General features: G+C 38.6%; 1 protein-coding gene across 6 annotated transcripts in view; it reads left to right on the top strand.

Annotated features, from left to right (window-relative positions):
- The window catches only part of LOC110167606 (teneurin-3-like), a 595,717-nt gene that overhangs the window by 360,930 nt on the left and 209,686 nt on the right, over positions 1-25,101 (top strand). For all 6 annotated transcript variants that reach the window (XM_055158090.1, XM_055158089.1, XM_055158088.1 and 3 more), the window contains one exon: positions 15,362-15,481. In XM_055158090.1, coding sequence (XP_055014065.1) covers positions 15,362-15,481 — 120 coding nt within the window. The remainder of the gene's footprint in view (positions 1-15,361; positions 15,482-25,101) is intronic.

A 25,101-nucleotide genomic window follows, 5' to 3' on the forward strand; every position in this document is an offset into this window, starting at 1 on the left:
TTTTTGGTGGTTGGTAGTAAATAATAAAATTGTGAAATGAGAGCGTGATTAAGGAAAATTGTTACGCACTCGGCACTAATGTGAGTAAGTATAGTCACATTTTCTTTGTGTTTCGGTCACTTTTAAGCAGTTTATTTTGTATTTTACCTAAACAAATGACAGTGTATGCCCCGCTTTACTATTGGCAGGGATCAGATTGGTCAAAAATAGGGACACATGGGACATTTCTTTTATAAAACTGGGACAAATCAGTGGTTTTGGGTAAATCTGTTGGGACAGGAAACACATGGCTCAAAACTGGGACTGTCCCGGGTAAATAGGAACGTCTGGTCACCCTGCTTTGGATCGAAACATCCCTTTTAGCCGAAAATCACACACTAGCTCGCATGTCCCCGTCGTGTGCTTTTTGGTGACTGAATTAATCTCATAGTTTTGGTGAATTTGTTAAGTACCAAATAACCCCCTGTTAATTCCTCGAAATTTCCTAAAAAGGTTTTTGTTGGAGAAAAAGCCCAGTGGTGTGTGACAGTTTCCATGGGCGTTGATCCTCTTACGCTATCGGCTGCACACATGTATGCACACACGCGGGCGGGCGAGCTCCTGTCGATTAGCCAGCACTCTCCCATGACCCTTTGCTCCTGTCCTCACCATGAGCGCTAGCGGCTAACGGCCTAGCGCAGCACGTCTCTAATTTAATGAGGCACTGAGGTGTGTTCGAGCGTGAGGGATCCGTGTGGGCCGCATGCGTGTGTGTTGGCGAGCGCGCACGTGGGCGGAGGGCGTGCACGCGGGCAGGGCCGTGCACGTGAACAGCGGGGGTCTCTCTCACTAAATGTTCCCAAGTCGGATCTGTAATTGGTCCTTGACATGACTCTCCCTGTATGATTTGCAACGAGTCGACAGCATGGCTCAGGAAATGATGTTGGCTATTTCAGACTCATATGATTTTAGATTTATAATAAAATATAACAAAAACAACCATTTTCATATCTACTCGCTTTTAAAATGATACTAATTGTGAACAGTGTCATCACTCAAATGCATCGTAATACCTTTTAACCACATATGGGGCTTTGTTGTTTGTTGTTGGGCAAGATACTTCACATGAATAGACCTTTTTCACAACAGACGGAAGTGCCGCGATGTAGGGTAAAGGTTACTCCCGGTTAATGCTTTTCTGTGGCAAAATATCTGGAAATGTGTCATTGATTTTCCAACAGCTTCATAAATCTGGCCCATTACCAAATCTTCATCCAACAAGTTCGACAAAGGACATGAAGAATTTATCCACAACTATCAAGGTAAGAAAGACGGAAACGTAAAGGCGAACGACGACGCATTAGTGAACTACTACTGAGCAAGACTAACGCTATGGTCATGAATAAAACATAAATAACTTGTTAACTCAGAGTGATTCTAGAATTAAAATTAAAAATCAATTTTATGATGCAGATATTAACATAGACAGAGCTTATTCATGAACACAATGATCTTCTCTCATCTGTCTTACTGTATCACTTCATGGTCCCAGGCCTCCTCCACCACACTGAAGGTCCTTGACAAAAAGCCCAAACACTGGCACCACTGTGAAATTTTAAAGAAACATGAGCTTTTTAACTTTGAAAATTTCACCAATTTTAATCATCTTAAATTCTTTTTTAAGTGTCTTAATTGCAATACACCACTATACGCAAAACTTGCCAGGAGCATAAAATGTACACACAGAGCTAACACAAGAGTAACTGCGTTGTTCCTATGTACAGAACAGCTCTTGGTCAATCCTCTTTCTCTTTTCAAGGGGTCAGACTGTGGAACTGTTTACCAGCTATTTTAAAATTGGAAACCAATAACAAGAAATTTAAAAGATAATAATATATGTAACTTATCTGTCATGTATTGTCTGTTTTTATGCATGTAGTTTATATTTTTATATGGACAGGTGTTGAAAAGTAGCACTTGTACTTAAACACTCTAAGCAATGCATCTGGCTTGTGTAATGCGATTGTAATGTCCTTAATAAACATGAATAAATAAATAAAAAAAATTTAAATTAAAAAGAGAGATTTGTGCAGTGTAAATGTTAGACATGTGAACATCTGTAGCATTTGAACTGCACAAATCTCTCTGTCTCTGCCAATATCTACATCAGGAAGATCACTTTTTAATTTTAATTCTAGAATCAATCTGAGTTAACAAGTTACTTATTAATAAATGACTTAATACTTATGTTTTATTCATGACCATAACGTGACATTTCCACAGATATATTGACATAGAAAAGCATTAACCGGGAGTTACGTTTAACCTACATCGCGGCACTTCTGGGCATTGTGAAAAAGGTCTATTGCCTACTCAAGTACCGGCAATGCTGCTCGCTTTGACACGAAAGGGCACCTGGTGGAAAACCTCCAAATGCCCATGCTACTAACGTGCTGTTGTGATTTAATAATAGAAAAACGCAAAAAGGCGAAAACTAAAAATGTGTCTATGTAATTTGTGACTCTTGTGAGCTTTTAGCCTGGTTATAATGTTGTTACGTCATCAAAAAACATTCGAGTTTGAGTAATCCTGATTCATTCACAACCTCAAATGCTCTCTTCCTTTTTGTGATGTCATGAAGCTGTAGTTAGCAGCAATCTTTTATCTTTTGTTCAGTAGAGATTGGCAATTCCAGAGCTGAAATTCTACAAATGATTCTCGTGAAGGTGTACGGAGTTTAAAACCACAGTTGTGCACTTCCTATATATTCATGACATCACAAGGTGGAACTGAGTGTTTTCTGTTTAAGAGAAGAACAGGGTTTGTGTGTTAAACTTGTGTGAATGAAACAAAACAACTCCAGGTAGGTTTGTCACGACGAAACAATATTAAAACATAGATCAGAAAATAGCATAATATGGGCACTTTAAAACATGTTACTACAATTATAATTTTATCACATAAATTAAGACAAAAATACTGAATGAATTTCGATTAAACAATGGAAATAATTCATATAAACACATACTCCAGTAATACTAACAGGGAAACCATTCGCATATCATTTTTATTCTCTTTTTTGGAAACTTGGACTTGTTTGCGCTACCACACTTGTCACTTCACAGAGCCTCTGCACATTTTTGCATACCCTATAGGAATTCTTTACTCAACCACAATGACAGACATAGTCACACTTTTCGCTTAACTTTTCCTAACTTCTCCCACTAAAAATATTATCTATATTTTCCTTAGGGTGCAGAAATCCATGTGTATAGACGGTGTTTTTTATTCCAGTTAAGCTTACCTTGTACCAGTCTATTCCAAATATTCCAAACTTCTGTTAAATTCATCCTGGAACCTTCTACAAAACATAACACATGAGTACCTAGATAGCGTAATTGTGTGTAGGGCTCCATTGTGTGTGAAAGAGAAAATGGAGAGGTTGAGCTGGCTTATAAACAACAGTGACAGTGTAAAGAAGGGAGAATCTGATTGTCCGACAGTGATGGATAACAAGAAGAAGCAAAACTTGTCCTCCTGATTGGAAATTGTCCTTCAAACATAACTTGTAGCTGTGTAACTTGAGATGCGATTGGTTGAAAGATAAGAGTATCAGACTCTGATTGGCCGACAGTGATGGATAAGAACATGAACATGGACACAAGTACAGAAGAAGTAGCAAAACATGTCTTCTTGAACAGAATTTGTGCATCTAACAAACTTCTGGCTTTTATCATTCCTATGGTTAGCAGTGCTCAAAAGATGTGCCAAAAAAAGGAGACAGTGCATGTATATGATTGTTTGTCTTGAGATGTGATTGGTTGTAAGACAGGAGGAGTGGACTCTGATTGGCTGACAGTGATGGATAATAAAAACTTGTCTTCCTGGCTGGAATTTGTGCATCAAACATAACTAGTCACTTTTATCAAGGCACGTGTATGTATATGATTGTGTAACTTGAGATATGATTGGTTGAGGGACAGGCATAGCGGACTCTAAAGGATAACAAGAAGTTGCAAAACATGTCTTCCTGGTTAGAAGTTGTGTATGTAAATGTAACTTTTCGCTGTTATCATTCCTATAGTTGGCATTGTGCAAAAGACTTACAGAAGGGACAGAAAGGGCATATATATGGTTAGTTCAGAGACAGGAGTAGCAGACTCTGATGGGCCGACAGTGACGGATAACAAGAAGTAGCAAAATGTGTCTTCCTGGTTGGAAATAGTGCATGAAACACAACTTCTAGCTGTTATCATTCCTATAGTTAGTGTTGTGCAAAAGACTTGCAAAAAGAGGAAACAGTGCATGTATATGATTGTTTGGCTTGGTTGTAAGACAGGATGGACTCTGATTGGCCGACAGTGATGGACAGCAAGAACTTGTCTTCCTGGTTGGAATTTGTGCATCAAACATAACTACTCACTTTTATCATTCCTATAGCGCGCATTGCACAAAAGACTTGAAGGGAGAGACAATTCATGTGCATGTATATGATTATGTAACTTGGGAGGTGATTGGTTGAGGGACAAGCATAGCGGACTCTAAAGGATAACAAGAAGTAGCAAAACATGTCTTCCTGGTTAGAAATTGTTTATGTAAATGTAACTTTTCGCTGATATTATTCCTATAGTTAGCATTGTGCAAAAGACTTGCAGAAGGGACAGAAAGTGCATGTATATGATTGTTTCAGAGACAGGGGCAGCAGACTCTGATTGGCAGACAGTGATGCATAATAAAAAGAAGCAAATATGTTTTCCTGGTTGGGATTTGTGCATCAAACATTACTACTAACTTTTATCACTCCTATAGCTTTTCACAAAAGACTTGAAGGGAGAGACAGTGCATGTGCATGTATATGATTGTATAACTTCAGATGTGATTGGTTGAGGGACAGGAATAGCGGACTCTGATTGGCCAACAGTGATGGATAACAAGAAGTAGCAAAATGTGTCCTCCTGGTTGGAAATTGTGCATCAAACACAACTTCTAGCTTTTATCATTCCTATAGTTAGCAGTGCACAAAAGACTTGCAAAAAGAGGAAACAGTGCATGTTTGTGATTGTTTGGCTTGAGATGTGATTGGTTGTAAGACAGGAGTGGTGGACTGATTGACCGACAGTGATGGATAATAAAAAGAAGCAAACATATTTTCCTGGTTGGAATTTGTGCATCACGCGCATCTACCTGGTTTTATCATTCCTATAGTTAGCAAAAAGGGGAGAAAGTGCAGGTATATGCTTGTATAACTTCAGATGTGACTGGTAGAGAAACAGGAGTAGCAGACTTTGATTGGCCGACAGTGATGAATAAGTAGAAGTAGGTTGGAGTTTGTGTATCACACATACAGTAACTTCTAGCTTTTATCATTCCTTTATTTAGCATTACACAAAAGACTTGCAAAAAGGGAGAAAGTGCGCGTATATTACGGTGACCAGATGTCCCTATTTACCCAGGACAGTCCCAGTTTTGAGCCTTGTGTCCCTTGTCTCAGCAGATTTATCCAAAAATCACTGATTTGTCCCAGTTTTATACAAGAAATGTTCCTGGTGTTCCTATTTTTGACAGTAACAGTAAAGAGAGGCATACAATGTTATTTGTTGAGGTAAAATACAGAAAAGCTGCTTAAAAATCACCAAAACACAAAGAAAAAGTGACTATACTGACTCACATTAGTACCGAGTGCATAAAAATTTTCTTTAAATACGCACTCATTTCACAATTTTATTATTACCAACCACCAGTTTTTTATTTAAAAAAAATTTGGTCACCCTAATCCAAAGTGTAAAGACATCTTTGCAGTTTAAACCTTCATTTAACAAATAAAGGATGAGGTGAATGTTAGCATGCTAGTTGTTCGCTTTACCATCATGGCAAAGCTCTGCACTGGTGTCTATAAGTTGTGAAAAGCAGAAGAAACTCATAACACGAGAGCTTTAATTCAGAATAAAAATAATTTTCCTCAATTACGCTCTCATTTCACTATTTTATTATCACCAACCACCCTAAACCAGGGATGTCCCAGTTTTGTTATTTTGAAAATCTGGTCACTCAAATGTATACAGTTGTATAACTTGAGATCTGTTTGGCTGTGAGACAGAAGAAGTGGACTCTGATTGACCAACAAGACAAGAAGTACACAAGAAGTAGCAAAACAACCTTCGTGGGTGGAATGTGTGCATCAAACACAACTTCAAGCTTTTATCATCCCTGTAGTTATCATTATAGTTATGACTGTGTAACTTGCGATGTGACTGGTGTAGTGGGCTCTGATTGACCGACAGTGATGGATAACAAGAAGTAGAAAAACTTCCTGGGTGGAATCCATGCATCAAACAAGACTTTTATCATTCCTTGCATACCACCATTCTTACTGACATCTCGAATACATGTTATAGCCATTAGCGGCGAAAACATGCGCTCCTACTCACGCTCTGACCCTTCTAACCTCGCAGCATTGTCAACGCTCATGCACCGTCCCCGTAGGAATTGCTTTATCTTTATTTAGTCACTGTCTCTTTGTGTCCACAGTTTTACATAGTGTACACAGACAGTGATATCCCCTGAGTGAGGCTGGGGGCGCGCTCATTACATCGGCAGCAGCGTCGTACGAGCTCGCGTGTGCTTAATGAGACGAGATGTCGCGGATGGCAGGTGCAAAGTGACAGGTGCGAAGTGACAGGCTCAAAGATGTCCACAGACGCGCGTTTCCCCCAGGCGCGCGCTAATGCTAATGCTAATGCACAAGATGTATACGTGCTGTTTTATCTCGGACTGCATGTGCAAATCAATACGTTCTCCGTGCAATTAAAAAAAAGTTTGGTTGGTATGGTGCTAGTTTCTGAGCTTAAAGATACACTGTGTAACTTTTTGTGTGCACTGTCATTTGCTTGTCTCCATGAAGATATTACTGGTTTCCACTGAATGCTCCACAGAATGCCATTAAAGGTCCAAGGTTACGCAAAATTGACTTGGACTCGAGTCAGATTTGAGTCACTATTTTTTAGGACTTGAGACTTGACTTGATAAAATGGACTTGACTTGGACTTGAAGGTCAGTGACTTGAGACTTGATGAGGACTTGATGATTCTCCTAAAAATCGTCCTAAAAACTCTTTCTCTTACAACTGACACACGCAGTGCTTCAGTTTATAGGAACAAACTGGAACATGTCTGTCCCACTTCTCTGTTTGTTACTTTGGTAGTAACTGAAGTACTGTGATGCAGTAATATACAGTACAATACAGTAAAACAGAGGGAACTACAAAAAAAACATGATACTTCCATTTCAGTGCAGACTGCCAGAAAAAATGACTATTATTAACCACTTTTAAATCTTAATTCTTTCTATTATGGCCATAATAATTCACACTGAGATCTTGTCAAGACATTTAAAAAGGAAAAAATATAACTCAATAAACTCATATAAATACTCATATGTAAATATACCATGACTTTTTTTTACATACAATTTAGTTCAAAAATCATATAAACTGCAAAAATCTGGTGCTTTGGTTTAAAGACTTGAAATGACTTGAAGCTCAAAGCAGACAACTTGGACTTGACTTGGACTTAAGGGCCAGTGACTTGTGACTCGACTGGGACTTGCCTGTATTTGATTTGACTCGGACTCGAGGTCAAAGACTTGAGACTTGCAAAACAAGAACTTCCCATAACGTTAACATAACGTCCCACCTTTGGATTTCAGACATCTTATGTTGTTACCTCATGAAAAACATATCTGGAGTTGTGTTTTGTTTCATTCTCACCTTTCATTAATCCTTTATTATTAGTCTGTTTACATCTCCAAAGCTCAAAACGCTCTGTTCCACCTTGTGACGTCACGTAGTAGCCCCCTTTTTACCTTCAGCCCAGTAGAGTTGGCACCACATCTTAAACAATGTACCAACATACTATAAATTTAGACAGTCAAAAGAATATACTTGTTACAAAACCATGGATCTTATTTCCAACCCTTTCAGCATTCATTTAAACAGACCTATTGGGACCAGTTCTTTGAGTTTTCTACCAACTTTGCCAGTTTCTGTACAGAAAGTAGCACTGAGTCTTCAGATCGCTAAGAATATCATCCATCTGCTCTTTGTTGAATAAATGCATAGAGATACAGAGGGAGAACACACAGAGCCTTGTAAATGACAGTGTACCAGTGACTTATGCTTAGAGTGTCCAGTGACCGGCCCGCATGCGTCTACACTCCACAGTGGTGTGTCTGAAGCTTGTGATAAATGTCAGAGGGGCATGGTAAAGGGAGTCCGTAGTTTCAGTACCAGGACTATAGGGCATTATTAGTATTCTGCTGTAACGTGCATAGATTTTCCCTTTTTTCCCTCTTACTGTAAACAAAGTATTGATACATAACGGCTTACTCTACATTCTTAGATAGATTTGATCCTCACTTGATAGGTGCAAGCTGGTATCCTGTCAATCAGTTCTGCTCTTTGCTTCTTTCCTCGTTAATGCATATGGCCACGATGGGAGTAACTTTCTTTTTAACAAAATAAATTTAGATCACGCAGTCCAATCGAAGCCCTTAGTATTTCTATTGATATTTTACAGCTAATGTCATCAACAGTCCCGTGGGGGTGACGCTAACTGTAAGCACTGCTCTATCTGAGGCTTGTTAGGCTTTAATCGAAGCTTTATTTTTAGCACAAGAAGATTTGATTTAGGTGGAACTACAAAAGGTGATTCGTGCTGTTAAACAAGTCTCTCACCCATGTAATTACAGCCCCAAGATAGCCAAGGCACTTTCACTTTTGTTGAAAATCAAGCACCTAAATAGGACCGTGAATGTTAATGTGTAGATCGCAAGCTCCGGAAAATAGATTGTATACATTTTTGACAATGTTTGAATCCGTGTATCATTTGTTTGTTTGTTTTTCAATATAAAACCAAAAATAAGAAAACAAAAAAACCAAAACCAAAATGAAAAAACGGATAATGATTCGTTTTTTTCAGTTTTCGATTTTGTGTTTAAATGAAGAATGGAAAAAACGGATAAAGGCCATTTCCCGTTTACGTGACTTCCGTGACTGCGATACCAAACTTTTGCACTGCATACGGACTGAACCAGGACTGATCCATGTCCAGGACCACACTGGGACCAGACTGGGACTGAGAACGAGACCAGGCCGGGACCGGGCCGGGACCAGGCCGGGACCAGACCGGGACCAGACCGGGACCAGACCAGGACCAGACTGGGACTGAGAACGAGACCAGGCCGGGACCAGGCCGGGACTAGACCGGGACCAGACTGAGACTGAGACCGGGACTGAGACTGAGACCAGACCGGAGGCTCAGAGCCCACGGCAGGACCAGAGCTCAAAGCCGAGGCTCAGAATCAAAGAGTCTGCCCTGGTCCTGCTCTGGTCCCAGTCTGGTCCCGCTCTGGTACCGGACTTGGATCAGTCTGTATGCAGCGCAAAAGTCTGACATCTCAAGTCACGGGAGTTAGGTAAACGGGAAATGGCCATTATCCGTTTTTTCCATTCTTCATTTAAACATAAAATCAAAAACTGAAAAAACTAATCATTATCCATTTTTTTTCATTTTGGTTTTGGAGACAAATAATGAAGAAAACAGTTATTTTTTCTTTTTCTTATTTTTGGTTTTATATTGAAAAGCGAATGAACGAATGATACACGGATTTGTTTGGTCATGTGCGCATTGTGTCGCCATGGTAACTGCTGAAGATACCACCATAGAGACACATGTAGAACACCCCAGCGCGACGTCACTGCAAAATATCAATATAAAAGAGAAGTAGCAACGGCTGGCTTCTCTTCTGTGCGCGTGCTTTTCGACCGGTCTCCTATCAGTTTTCTGCAGAGTCCATTATTCAAACGCTCTCCCCATGACGTGGACACACTGTTTAGAAACGAGGACAATAAAGCCACTAGCGCAACATCTGTCTTCTCTTCTGACTATGCCGTGTTGCATATTTATAAATTCACTGTATGTCTGTCAAAAGTGAAATACAGCCCTGTGTTTTTTAATGTTCATTCGAATGAAATCAATCTCCAAAAACGCCTTAAACTCCACATGACAGGTTAGATTACTAATTTCATTCAAATGTTAGTGTTACAGACTGTATTAAAAAATCTTGCACTTTTGTCTTTTTTTTTTTTGGATTGATCATTTTACTTCCTGGTTAATGACCATGTTGTAACATGTTGTAAACAATGTTAGGCAAAGCTCATTTAACTTGGTCACTTCCTGGGGGATGGAATGGTCACTTTTTTTATATAGCAGTTTTCTACCTTCTAAACACTCAACGTGCTTTACATCAAGGAACCTCTTGCCTATTCATACACTAATGTATGCAGACTGTGGGGGCGCGGTTTGTTAAGTATCTTGCCCAAGGACACAATGAAAGCATTCACCTATGGGCCACCCACCAACCTTCAGATCAGTGGAGAAACACTCTACAAATTGAGCTACTGTCGCCCCAACTTACACAGTATTTATGATTAGACAAATAAAAATAGATGACAACATTTTCATTTTGTTAAAGGTATATTAAAAAACATCTTAATATACCTTTAACACCTTGTTTTAGCACAAGGGTAGGGGAAAAACAGCCACGCTGGCGCCACCTAGTGCCTCCGCTAAATTTTATTTCTCTCCAGCGACTAGGTCAGGAATCAAAATACACTATACGCTTCGCAAAAACGCCGTGAAGTGCAAGTCCAGGCACCAGCCAATCAGCGAAGAGCCATATATTCTGTGTTGTCAACGATTCCCGAGATCGAGGATTTAAAGCCAGATTTAAAGCGAGAATAAAGATTTTGTTGGTGAATTTCATCAAGGGGAAAGACGTTATTGTCCTTCTTCCTACGGGATTTGGGAAAAGCTTAATATACCAGCTAGGCCCGTTAGTGGCACATTACATACGTGACTATCAAATAGCAGCAATTGGTTAAATGATAAAAAGTAGCCGCCCATCATCAAGCAAACAAATTCTAACACTGTAAGATCAGATGGTTTTTACGAAGTGAAACCGACTGATGAATCAGGCCAGGGGAAAAATGGATGAAAATGAAAAATGGATTAGGAAACGAAACATGAATGGATTAGGAAATGAAACATAAATATTGTGTCTACTATAATCTCAGCCAAGAATATTTTATGACTTTGACTCAATAAAAAAAAAAAAAAAGCATAATAATTTTGTTAAAGCAATGTTTTGTTTGTAAGGAAAAATACCACTTAATACCACTTTTTTGCTTAAATTGTCCCTGAATTTTAGATACAATTTTCAGTGTTGATGACAGATATGCCATTTTAGAACTCATCCTTTCTGTACTTTTGTTCTTTTTTCCACATCATTTTATCACAAACTTAACATCTATGAACCTCTATGAAACATATTTACCACAGGTTTTATCCCACCAAACAGAGAAAGTACTAGAAAAACATGAAAACTGTCATAGAGCCTTTAATAAAACACCCTTAATTACCTCACAAGCCCATTCACCTGCAAGAAGCCAGCACCACCCGCAGGGCAGATATTAATTGTTGCCCCACATTTGGGATTTAACAAGAGTAGAAATCTGCTTGTATCTTTTAATCTAGCGCATAACCGTGTCTGGGAGGGCATCAGGCTTGTCCCATGATAAAAAGAAGTGTTGTTATTATATTGTCAGTTTAATTAGAGCTGGTGCGAGCCTGTGGATTGACTAGTCGGCAAAGCAGAAAAAAAACAAACTCCCTCTTCGCCCCTTTATATCGTAAAACGCCAAATCAGCGGTGCAGCTATTCATCAAGCAGTCAGCATAAACATGGTACAGGGTGAGAAGAGGAGAAAGGGATGGAGAGAAAGGAGGAGAGAGGGAGGGTAAGGAGAGGTGGAGGAGAGAGAGATAAAGAAAGAGAGGGGGAAGCGGTGTCTGGGAAGAAAGATGGCATCAATTGGGCTGTTTGTAATAACACAGTAGTCCATAGGGAGGAGACTGTCTTAGTTATAAACGCACCACGTCAAAACTGGGACTGAACTGAGACTGAACCCGGGACTAAACTGGGACTATATCAGAACTAAACCAGGACTAATCCCAGAGTAGACCCAACTACTGACTGGATTCTAACCAAGACCAAATGCACGGAAAAGGCTAATGTCCCCTTCCACAAAAGAGATGACATTACATACATGTTCTCTCTGTGCCATTGTGGTTAGCCTATGTTTTAAAGATTTTAATGATTCTCTAATTTGGTGGGATTATAGCTATTGTAAATATGAATTATTTTATTGCATCAATCGAGAAACAATTTGTGTAGAAAAGTTGAAAAATATATTACAGGTTATAGAGTTCTAAAACATATTGATGGCATCACACTAGGGAGAATTCTATCCAAGATCAGCAAGTTAAGTTCTGATACTTTACATGAGTTCAACAAAATAAAAATGTTTTCTTATATTTGTATTTGTTCAGATAATAATTTCTGTGTAGATTATAGGTAACAGGTATAAATACCCTAGTGTGATGTCACGATCTCTTCGCCTGATTCATCGGCCGGTTTCACTTTGTGGAAGCTGTCTGGCCTTGCAGCATTAGGATTTGTTCGCTCGACTGTCAATTTGATAGTCACGTATGTAATGTGCCACTAACGGGCCTAACTGGTATATTAAGCTGTTCCCAAATCCCGTAGGAAGAAGGACAATAACGTTAAAGTAAAGGGGAAACCCTTGATAAAATTCACCAAACATTCTCTTGGTTAAATCCTCGATCTTGGGAATAATCACCAACACTGAATGTATGGCTCTTCGCTGATTGGCTGGTGCCCGGACTTGCACTTCTGGGGTTCTTGCAAACCGTCTAGTGTATTTCGTTTCCTAACCTAGTCGCTGGAGAGAAATTAAATTGAGCGGAGGCTCTAGGTGGCACCAGCCTGGCTAACGATCTCTAACCTGGAAGTAAAATTGTAAAACTGAAAAATGGGCACATTGGGAAAATGAGTGTGGATTTTTATTTTTTTTTTTTTTGCAGAAATCTTAAATATAATGATCTTAATAAAATGATTAGTCTAACCTGTCATGGGCACTTTAACTGCCTCCTTCTACCCAAAGACAATCAAAGAGGTACAAGATAAATACTCCTATTGCAAAATATAAAAAGTAAGTAATAATGTAAGCATTGAAGAGACAACAATGCCACAGTGCAGGAATACAGAATTAACTATATAACCATATTATACAAATTACACTGAACTAGTGAAATGAGTACTTATTAGGGTTTCATCTGGATTTAAAAATGCATTATGTCACTTTTATGCAGGTTGGCCACTTAGTTACCGCCATGGCTACTGCTTTGCGTGCACCATGGCGTGGCATTAAACATATCTTCCATTTATTCCGTGTTTTTATTGTTGAAGAATACCTTGTGGGGTTACTTCTACACAAACACGATCTGTAACGTGGCCTTTAGGCATCTCCTGCTTGTTTCATGGAGATGGATAAGTGTAATGCCATACTGTGAAACATTATAGGCTATGCAATGCACTCCATGGAGACAAGCAGTCTGTTGTCATGTCACCAACTACTGAAAATCGCAGAGGCCAATGAAGGCAGCACACAGTTAGATTTAGGCGTTTAGAAGAAAAACATTCTGAGGAAAAATGCTAATCTCTCTCTTTAAAAGACTGCGATGTGCTCGGAATAAACCAGCAAGCATCTTTTTATTTTGCACCAAGCTCACTTATTATTATCGCCTTTAGAAAAATAAGGTTACGTCTCAATTTGAGCAGAAGAATAACAAAGATGATTTTCAACATCTGCTTTGGAGAGTGTGCCTGAGGGCTGAGTGCACACGTAGCCCCATGGAGAACCAGAGTGCCGTCTTCAAACAGGCTGCAGTCTGAGCGGCCCTGCCCAAAGACGGTGAGGTGTGGGCGGGTGAGGTGAGCCCGGGATCTCCCTGTGTCAGTGGAGCCGCCTCGGGCCTGCTTTGATGCTGTACACTCTGGTCCCTGGATACAGGAGCAGACTGCTAAGCCATGTTTTTTACACTATAATAAAGTCCCAAATCTCTCCGTGTGGGGTCCGGGCGATTCTAAGCAAAAACTGAAATTTGAAGTGGAAGGTTTAGAAATAGAAATGTTACAGGTTCATACATGGGTTAGTGTTACTCAAATGAACAGATTTTGACACCAAATTTTAAGTATTTTAGAGATTTTTGTACAATTTTCTAATCCTACTTTTTTACTTTTTAATTTTACTTTGACCCTGGTAGTGCAAACATTTTCAAATATGTAACGGACAAAATTATAACACTGTCATGCCAATTAAAATGCTTGTATGTCCCATATGGTTTAAAGAGGCCCTATTATGTAAAATTGACTTTTCAGAGCTTGTAACCATGTCACAGTTGTTTCATCTTCTTATTTACCCTCTCAGAGTTGTATTAGGAGTGATTCATGCACGTTTGAGCAATCTTTAATCACTTATTTACCAGACGCCATATTGCCGATCAGCCCCCATTTTCACCGCCGCGGGCCATACGCCTACTTCTCTGTACTTTCTTCGTTCTCCAATTTTATTTTCTTAATCAGTGATGCACGTAGGATAGTGTCACATAGTCATTTTGCTACAAATTTTGAGCACAAGCTAAACTCATGACTGGTCACCTGGGTTCAGTTGCGATTGTGTATTTGTTAGTTTTTTTAATTGTAAGAGTGCAGACTACACATAGTTTAATTATTATTCAAAATGTTTTTATCTTTTAGACTTTTTTTTTTGATAGTTTCATCCATTTTGGCAATCTTGGTTGTCACCTCAATTTGTATCCATTTGATTGAAGCTGTCAGTATTCCAGCAAATGAGTTGCTCTACTACAAATTAGGGTTGTCGAAAGTATAAAAAGCCAGATACTAATTGTCACTAAAACTTGTCTCGAAACTAGAAACTCATTTGAGCAGGGTTCAATACTAAAAGAGTCACATTCAGAGGACAGAAATGAACCTTTCCTGAATAGCTTTAGAAAGATGGACCACTATGAATCCTATCTGAACGAATGAGGCATTACACAGATAAAAGGCCACATGGTAGTAAAAAGAAACTGCTATTATGAAATTATTATTATTATCATTATTTTTTGTGATACTAGAATCCGTACAGAGTGCCGAGTATATTCCTTAGTACTGAAATTGAGTTTGAAATGTTAGTATTGTGATGCCAACTTCTATAGCAGCAGTTGTTGTAACATTTTGGAACCAACTGACTGATTGATATTTATTTATTTATTTGGTTTATCTTGATGTTGCTTCATTTTTTGTTTCGTCCCTTTCTCCCATAATCTTCACTGACCCATAAACATCTCCTTTTGCGTAGTTCACACTTTAGGCTAACATATTCTCCTGTATTTGTGTTCCAGCTATGCACCTTTTCGGTCTCAACTGGCAACTGCAGGAGAGCGAGGGCTACGGCGCATTCGAGAACGGAGGAGCGGCTCGGGACACCACTCCGAACACTATCATGGTGTCCACAGACAATGGTGAGTCCCACTTATCTGAGGGTACCTGAAGGCAGCACGCGCACAGTCCAGAGGGGATTGGCTCCATTTGAAGTCCTTCTATTTACATGAAAAGTGTACTTTAAAGCCGGGGACAAGAAAGTATTTCGGTGGTAGTTCAGAGCGGGTGATGGTATTGGTGCTTGGGGACTGATATTTCACACGTTTTTAGAAGCTCAGGGCACTTTTGGGTTTAATATTCTTAGAAGAGTGTTTACCAAAAATGTTCAGGGCTACTTTCAAACCTGTATAAAAAATGACTTTGAACTCATAAGTTAAATTGTATGCCCCAGTGTTAGCACATAGTCAAGGGGCAATATGAGGAGGTTATAACTTAATGGTTGGCTGCGAGTGTTGTGTCCTTGGGCAAGGCATTTTACCCACCTTGCTAATATGAGTTAAACCTCAGTGTTAGTGGATGTAGAAAATTGGCAATATTGAAATGGTAGAGGAATGGACTTATAAATGAATGGTTGGTGGTTCAAAGAAATTTCTTGTGTGTGCTGTGTCCTTGGGTAAGACATTTCACCCACCTTGCTTGTGAGTGTGATATTTGAGTACAGTATTTTTCAGACTATAAGGCGCATTTAAAATCCTTTAATTTCCTCAAAAATCGACAGTGCGCCTTATAATCCGGTATTAATTTTTGTGCTTACTGACCCCGACCTGATTTTATGTGGTACACGGCGCTCAAAATTCTGTCGAAATATTTTAGTACCACTTTGGTAAGCTATGAAGCTGCAAATCTTGGTGGATTGTCAGAGCATTACAGTTACCATAGTCAGGAGCCTCGTGAAGTAAGTCCAACAGGAGCTGACCACATCAGTGCACAAGGAGCGAGCTGTTTTTTTGCCAGTGCTTATAGTTTATGCAATTAGCCATGTGGTTTTAAATTTTGTTTCTATAAAACATAAAGAAATGTGTGCAAAGCTGCATTAAACACATTATTATCATAGAAAAAAAAAAAGAACTTAAATGATCTACCCACATTCATAATTTCACATTCACCAAGACAGGGAGGCAACGGCAGGCGAATTACGCCACGATCTGCTAATGGATCGTGGACGCCTGGGCTTCAGTATCAGTCCGTTTGTTTCACTTAATGCGCCTTATAATCCGGTGCATTTTATGTATGAAAATAGACGAGATAATTCAAATTTATTGATATTGCGCCTTATAATCTGGTGAGCCTTATAGTCTGAAAAATACAGTAATTGGTGAGGCTGTTTGCAGTGTTTGGAATTAACTACATGTACCAAAACTATGTGGAATAGAAATTTTGAATAATATTAAGTTGTTGTTAGTCCGTCATTTGGTTTTGTTCAGTATACAGTTACAATCCTAAAATGAAAGGAATACATGCAGTACTTCTTCATGTAATTTGACGTTTAAACTCTAATAATAGTAAGAAACACTGTTCTTGTAGTGAGTGTGTTTTCACTTCAGTATTCAGTGATAAAGACATTCATAACAGGCAGTGCAAAAAAAATGTTAAGTTATTTTAATGTTGTGTTTTTACAAAAAGATTCAGAATACAGTTTCTCTAACAGAATATGCTACAAAATACATTTTCATTCAGGTGTGGGACTGTGCCTGTTAATAATAGTCTAAAGATAATAATTTACAGCAGTATTTGTACAACCTAGTCTAATCTAACCCAACTCAAACAATACAGTACAAAAGATAAAAATACACTTTTTGACCACTCAGACAGACAGTTTCTGATTTGAAGAGTTCAAAATCCCTTTTCCTCCAGGACTGGGATTTGTCCCCAAAATTGGGTCACTGGAAACATGTCAGTGTAGATTCATTCGTGTATTTTCTCTAGACCTCTTTTAATAACATGACACAGTAAAATTTAATTCACAATACTCAAAATATGTAGTAAAAATCTCGCAAATGTTTCTAATAATAGGTGTAAAAATAGGTCAGGTTCATAAGTAGGTCATGGTCAGACCACCTGAGAATGACTGACACAGATATTTATAACAATCATGAGGCGCTGTGCTTTGAATAAATAAACTACTATCAGGAAGGGCATCTGACATAAAGGCGTGACCACACAAGCAGATGTCTGTGATAACGGACTGGTCTCTGCTAGCCGGGTTACTATATATTTTTGCTTCAATCATCCAGGAAATTGTATTTTTCCTGGCTATTTTAAAATTGTGTCACGCTTTTAGATAGTGACATTTTCTTCCACTTGGTTCCTGTTTCCTGTCTGTAATTGTCAGCCAATCACAGCCTGCTACCTTTGCCTCCCGACCAATTACCTTTGAAGCATTCGTATAAATACACTCTCTGGCTGTGTCCGAATGTCCAAACTATTCCCTACTTAGGGCACTATTTGGGGGTCATATCATTTTTAGTGGTGTCCAAATGTCCAGCAGATGAAAAAGTAGTCCTCTCAAAATTTCCGACAGTGCACCTTGGAAAGTGGTGGGCAGCACTAGTCAGTAGACCGGTCAATATACTCTATCTCAATGCATTACTAGAGTTGTAAAAACAACAGCGCAGTGAGGTGTTTAAATGAAGACAACATGACATGAAAGCAGATAGAAGTGCTGGTTTATCGCACTGTTGATCCTGAATATGAAGAAAATACATTTACATAAACCATTATGGTGTAAAGTTACTAACACGAGCCACTTAACTGAGCTTGTTAAAAGATTAGTAATTTCCACAGCTGGCAAAATCTTTATACATAGTTCAACTCTATTCATACCACATTTTATCAGAGTTTAACAGACTTTTTTCATCCAGACGCCAGTGTCATGAGCTGCATGTCTGAATTGCTGTGTGAATGAGTGCACAATATAGTGTAGCAAATAGTACAGGTCTATGTAGTGTATGAGGGGTTAGGGCAGGGGTCACCAAACTTTTTTTCTCTGGGGGCCACATCATCGCTCCTGGCTGTGATGGGGGGCCAGGGTCACGTCGGCCGACGAAGGAATACATCCTGTTGAGCAGCTAGTCCACCTTTCATCTGCCGAATCCTGTCTTCTCTCGTTTGCCCTCGCAAGCTAGTATACTCTTTGTGGCGGGTTTTGTAGTGACGACGCAGATTATATTCTTTGAAAACCGCCACACTTTCTTTACATATCAGACAAACTGCACGGTCCTTACACTGAACAAAAATATAATCGGTCGTCCACTGTTCTTTGAAAACTCTGCACTCTGTCAACTTTTTGTACTTTAACACTCGTCATTTTGCTGTTGTTAACTACACTACAGTATTCTGCTCGTGCATTGACTGTCACTGTTTGATCTCGAGCTCGTCAGGTGACAAAAATTTGGCTGCAAATGTATGTACTTCATATAATTGTTTAAATATAAATACTTCATAAAAATAAAATTTCAACACAATACAAGACATGTTATTATTTGCCAGAAAGTAATACAAAAAAAATAGGCCATGACAACTTTTGAGGATTGCCTCATAGGGCCAGTTCAAGTAGTGGGGGGCAGAGGGGCTGGGGGACTGGTCAAAGGGGCCTTAGTTTGATGACCCCTTGATTAGGGGTTAGGCGTGACATTCAGGGACAACCGATATGTCCTTCATGCTCATTTTTTTAGATCCCAGATAAATACATGTGAAAAATTGTGAGCTATGAAATAACAACATAAATCAGTAGGCTTTTTATTGATTTTAAAATCATATCATCTGTATCAGCAAATATCTATCGGCCACAGCAGATATCGCATATCTGCACAAATAACTCATATCAAACCACAGACTGTATTATGAAGTGGACAGATATGGGAGTGTGACATCTCCCATAGCAGCAGCTCTAGTCAAATGAAGCTCACAAGGTTAGCAGTTATAGAGGCGAATTTGGAGCCTGGTCCACATTAGGGATATGAATTGAAAAAATAGCTAAATAAAAAGATGAGGATCGTGTAGAGTGGGTTAATACGAGCATTTTAAGACCAAAACAACAAGGCTCACTGCAGCAGTTACAGAGAGAATAGTCCAACAATTCTTCAATGTAAAGCCAATGGGAGCCAGAATCGATGGAGCCGAAAGCGCCCTCATACTCACTTCCTATTTGGAACACAGCGACTGGCAGATTAGCATCCATTTATATATAAATCTACGTACCAGACCATCCCCAGTTGAGTTTATAGGTAGTGATGTGCTATGACTGTCCGTGATAGACTGCGACTGCATTGGTTACATATGAGATACCTGAGTGCTCCTGGCATTTGAAGGGCACACTCCACACAGAGAGACGGGTGATGCTACTCAATCAAAACCTCATTCACTCCGTCCTCGCTGTAAAACTGGACTGGAGCCAGCTGCTGCGAGTCACCCCTGTGTGTGTGCTGCCAGAGAGGGCCACAACCAGAATGAGGCCAGAACCAGAGCTAAGAATGGAGAGACGAATGAGCAGATATCTTTGGGTACATAGGCTTAGGTAAACTTAATCGATCATACACAAGGGACATTACTTGACTATAGTAGATAAGGTTGTCAAAAGTATCAAAAATCAGATACTAATCGATACAAAAGTTAGTATCAAAACTAACATATTTTTTGGAATATAAGTTGCTCTGGAGTATAAGTCGCATCAGCCCAAAAATGTGTAATGAAGAAGAAAAAAACATACATAAGTCACACTGGACTATAAGTTGCACTTTTTGGGATAAATTTATCTTTATAAAATCAGAGACCGGGAACTCACATTTCATCTTGAAAGGCAAGTCCAAGATCAACAGGCTGGTAACGTTACATATGAAAAGATAAATATAGTATAAACAACAGAACAGAACAAGTTTACTAAACTCTCAATCACCAAATCCAATGAATGCTTCATCCTCAATGCGCCGCTTCCTCTTCTGTGTAGCTGTCGTCAGACTCAGCATCAGTTCCAGTTACAATTATTCTGGCCTTTCTGAATCCCGACAGGATGGTTTCAGTTGTCAGTGAAGTCCAGGCTTGGTCCATCCATCCAATGACTTCCAAGAAAGCCGTGTACCCTCCTGGTCGGCACAGGTTTCCTGCTCACTCCAAACTTTCTTTCTGCTGTTCGATTATTGTTTTCGGCTGCATATTTCACTACTTGCAGCTTGTAATCTGCAAAATATGATTTTCTTTTTGGGCGCATTTGTGTTCAGTCTTCTCAGTTGTCTACAATTCAACAATATTGTCTACAAAATATAATTTGGGTATCAAAGTCAGTATTGAGTATCGAGTCCGTTTTTTTAAATATGGAAATCGTGTTTGAAATTTGAATATCATGGTTATATTGTATATAGTTGCTCACACAATATAATGGTAAAGGGCAAAGAATACATGGTAATACAATTCAAAGAAATTCAATATGTAAAATAAAATGAAGGGAAAAAAAGGTTTGTTGCCCACATATAGTAAAAATAATCATTGCTATTACATTTTATACCATATACTATTTTATACTATATGATAGATACACATATCTCATTAAAAGTATTATTACTAAAAAGATCACATAAATTCAGCAAAAATAGAAATGTCTGTTTTTATTGTATTTTATTCTAGCTATTTTTTCATGTAATATCTCCTAATTCTGAGTCCATTCTCCTCCATTAGACTCATTTAGAACAGTTAAATGCTCAAATCTTCTTAACGACCCAGCTATCCAAATATGATCTCTGTTTTCAGATTCTCAAACCCTATTTTGGTTTCATGGAAGGTAAACTCATTCTAGCTCATCCTTTAAATATATTTGTGAATGGGCCTTATTAATACTGAAAGCTAAGAACACAGTGTGAGAATTCTTTTCGCTAAATCCGTTCTGTCACCCGTTTCTGTCATGTGTTTTTTTCTTCGCGCAAATTCGAGGTGACAATCTCAGAATAAACTGCTCCACGGAATAATTGCCTGAGTTTTTATTATAATAGTTAGCAGAAACATCCCCTTGAAGTGAAATAGCTTCAACGTGTGATTTTCTGAGTGCTTCATCATGCTCTGTTGTTCCCAATAAACTTCCAATTAGTTCCCTCACGGCAGATTTTACTGGCAAAAATCCTCCCCAAACGCATCGAAAACTCTGATTTGTGGAAATTTTTTATGTGCTTTTGGAAAATTGGCCTTGTTTTTACAGCTTTCATTAAATTCTTATTTTTATGATGATATTAATTCATGTTTAGGGCCAGCATAAGAAACATGCATGGGTGGTCTGGATGGAACAATGCGCTGTCAGCCAATCTCTCTCTTCGACAAGGTTAATGCCATACTTTGGAACATTTGAGGCTAAGCAGTAACATCTCCATGAAGACAAAAAGGGCTGGAACCTCAACTTTGTCTATCTATCTAGCTTTTTTTTTTTTTTATTGTTCAAAAACACCTTGAAAATCATAGGTTCTTACTGGCAGAAGGCTTGCCTCTTCAGATCCAACCTATAACTATATTTCATAAAGATAATCTCCATGGAAGTGAACCCTCCACCAGAAAAGTTATCATATTTTTAGGACTTTACCAAACTCTCGATCTCACTCCAAAACACTAAATCCATTGAATTCTTCATCCTCGGTGTCACTTCTGAATAACTCCTTTGGAGGTAAACCATAGATCCATGAGGTGAATGTAGTGCCACTTCCTCTTCTGTGTAGTTGTCGTCAGACTCAGCATCAGTTCCAGTTAGAATTATTCCGAAGTTTCTGAGTCCCGACACGATGGTTCCGGTTGTCACTGAAGTCCAGGCTTTGTCGATCCATCCAATGACTTCCAGGAAAGTTTCATCGTGCACCCTCCTGGTTGTCACAAGTTTTTCGCTCACTCCAAACTTTATTTCTGCTGCTCGATTATCTTTTTCAGCTGCGTATTTCGCCACTTGCAGCTTGTAATCTGTAAAATATGATTTTCTTTTTGGGGGCATTTGTGTTCAGTTGTCTCAGTTGTCTACAATACAACAATATTGTCTACAAAATATAATTTGGATATCAAAGTCAGTTTTCAGTTGTCTTGTCTTGTTGAAAATGTTTATTTTAAATGGGACAGAAGTAATGGTGTGATCGACTGACATGATACCAGAAAGGGCAGTGGCTCTTTCTGCAGGAGACATGCGCAGTAAAGTGAAGTGGTACAGGAGTAATAGGAGTAGCAGATACTGACACACAAGCCTAGAGCGACTTCTTGCAACTGCCAGTGTGAAATTTTTTATATATAAGTCGCACCAGAGTATAAGTTGCAGGAAACACCAAACCATGAAAATTTGTTTGACTTATAGTCCAAAAAATAGGGTATATATCGCACTGTTAATTAAAGTAGCTGTACCTGATTTTTATGTGAAAAACTAGGTCATTTTAAACTGTTTGCAATGGTCCAAAGTTATACCTCATTTATGTTTTGCATTCTGAGCATCCCAGAGTTTTTGGTGTCACAGTATTTCTAACAACAACTAGCATGCAAACAGTACACTCCCAATAAAAAGCTTTTATTTATTGAAGGCAGTGCACAGTGGACTTATTGTGACCTCAAGAGCTGCTTATATCATATATCTGTACAAGGGTAAGACAAATGTTGCTCAAATGTCAAATATCAAGTACAAGCCCTTTAATATCACTTTTCACTTTTACTAATTAATTACTAAGAGCCAAACCAAAAACCTATAATAAAGCTCCAATAAAATCAGTTGCCCATATTGTATTTAATAGTCGGCTTTGTCAATAGGCTATTCAGTCTGTGTAATTTGAAATACAAGAAAACTCCCCCCAAAATACCACCACCAAGTAAAAACAAAGTACAACTACATAAAGTATTACTATATAGGTGGTATATTAAAGCCATCAATCACGTTCTAACAATAATAAAAATGTAACGAGCACAAGTTAAGCTGAAACCCAACACGCCAACGCTAACTTCCAACTGCCTGATGTGGTCGAGGCTGTAATTTCATATGTAGCCTTCCTGTTCATAATATAATACTTTTACAGGTTTAAGTCATGACACTGAGCCTATATGAAAAAGCCCCATTTAAAGGTGCTAGCCCGCTCTGGTGAGTCAGTGTATGCGCGTGTCAGTCTTTATGGGTGTCTAGACGCTACGGCTGTTAGCTACGCTCATATGAACCGCGGACATGTGGCACCAGACGCCCAATAGACAATAACGGAGCAGGCTAAACGCTAACAATGCTAACACACAGCGTGGCCAAGCTCCCAATTTCATGCTAATTAATGGGTGTAATAGAGCCTGGGTGTACCTGGGTCACACACGGCACCGTTTCAGCCGTCTGCAAAAGTAATTACACTCAAAAAGCATTTGTGGATCCAAGTGGTAAAATGACATCTGTGTTTTGTTTTGTTTTTCTATAAATTAACAATAAAATGTTATCTTCAATGTAACTTACTACTGTAATTTAAAGAATTGAATAATTTTAAACATAAAATTCTGATATTATATAACACTCACATAAAGACACTGAGACCTGGGGCACGTGGATGAAGTGTCTTGCTTAAATACACAAAAACATGCAGTGCAGAGATTCAACTACCAATCTTTAAACAGCCATAGTGAAACCTTTTAGCCAAAAAATAGATTTAAATCATTTGAATGCTTTTATTGCATTGAAAAACTGAAAAAAAAAAACTGAAAAAAAACCCAAAAAACGTAGTCCTTGCAGGCTTGTATTTGGCCTGGTGGAAATGTTGACATAAAAAATATCCAGCTACATGCTTGTTAAGGTAAAACTATATGACTATTAAAAAAACAACAACAACAAACAAACAAACAAAAAAACAGAACAGAAAGCCATTAGAACAATTTCTATAAAATGTATAATTGATCTGCAATGTACTAGCACTCAAAAACAAACAAATAAATAAATAGATAAATAATAAAATAAAATAAATTAATTAAATAATAAAAAAAATAAATACATAAATAATTAATAAATTAAATAAAATTAAATAAAAATAAAATAAACAAGAAAAAAACTAAATGACCTCCCTTCTTTAAAGGTGCAGCGTCATTCTCCACAGATCTGAATTGGAATGTGGTGTAGTGCTGTAACCAGCTTGCTCCCTCGTGATAGTTTAATCTATACCAGGGGTCTCCAACCTATAACTCAGGAACTACCAGTAGCTCTCCACCCCCTTCCAAGTAGCTCCCCAAAAGATTTCAGAATTATACCACTGCGCTGAATAACAAAAATTTGGTTAATTACATACCATTACTATTTTAAATATATAATTTTGAAGCCCAACTTTGTGCACTAATAAATGGACAATAGTTTATGTTTTATAATCATCTAACTCAGGGGTGATCAAATGTTTTTCATCAAGGGCCACATATCTAAACACAGACAAAGCAGAGAGCTGATCGAGGGCCATAGACTGGTGCTCAGTACAGTGAATAAATTAACTATGTGCATGTTTAACACATTAGAATGAGCCATCAGTCTTTATTCATGCTAAGATCCTTAAAACCACACACTACATATTAAAAATTTGCTTTAATTGATGCACGATAATTTGGGCCAATTCTCCTGGAAGCCTGAGGGCCAAGATACATTTGTCTGATGGCCGCATTTGGTCCACGGGCCATACTTTGGACATGCCTGATCTAACTGTACCCAAAGGCTCATCCTCTTTCTGATAATCATCTCAATTTCTTGCGGCCG

Source organism: Boleophthalmus pectinirostris, unplaced genomic scaffold, assembly GCF_026225935.1.
Source record: "Boleophthalmus pectinirostris isolate CB_2022bp ecotype Guang Dong unplaced genomic scaffold, ASM2622593v1 HiC_scaffold_22, whole genome shotgun sequence".
NCBI classification, from domain to species: domain Eukaryota; kingdom Metazoa; phylum Chordata; class Actinopteri; order Gobiiformes; family Gobiidae; genus Boleophthalmus; species Boleophthalmus pectinirostris.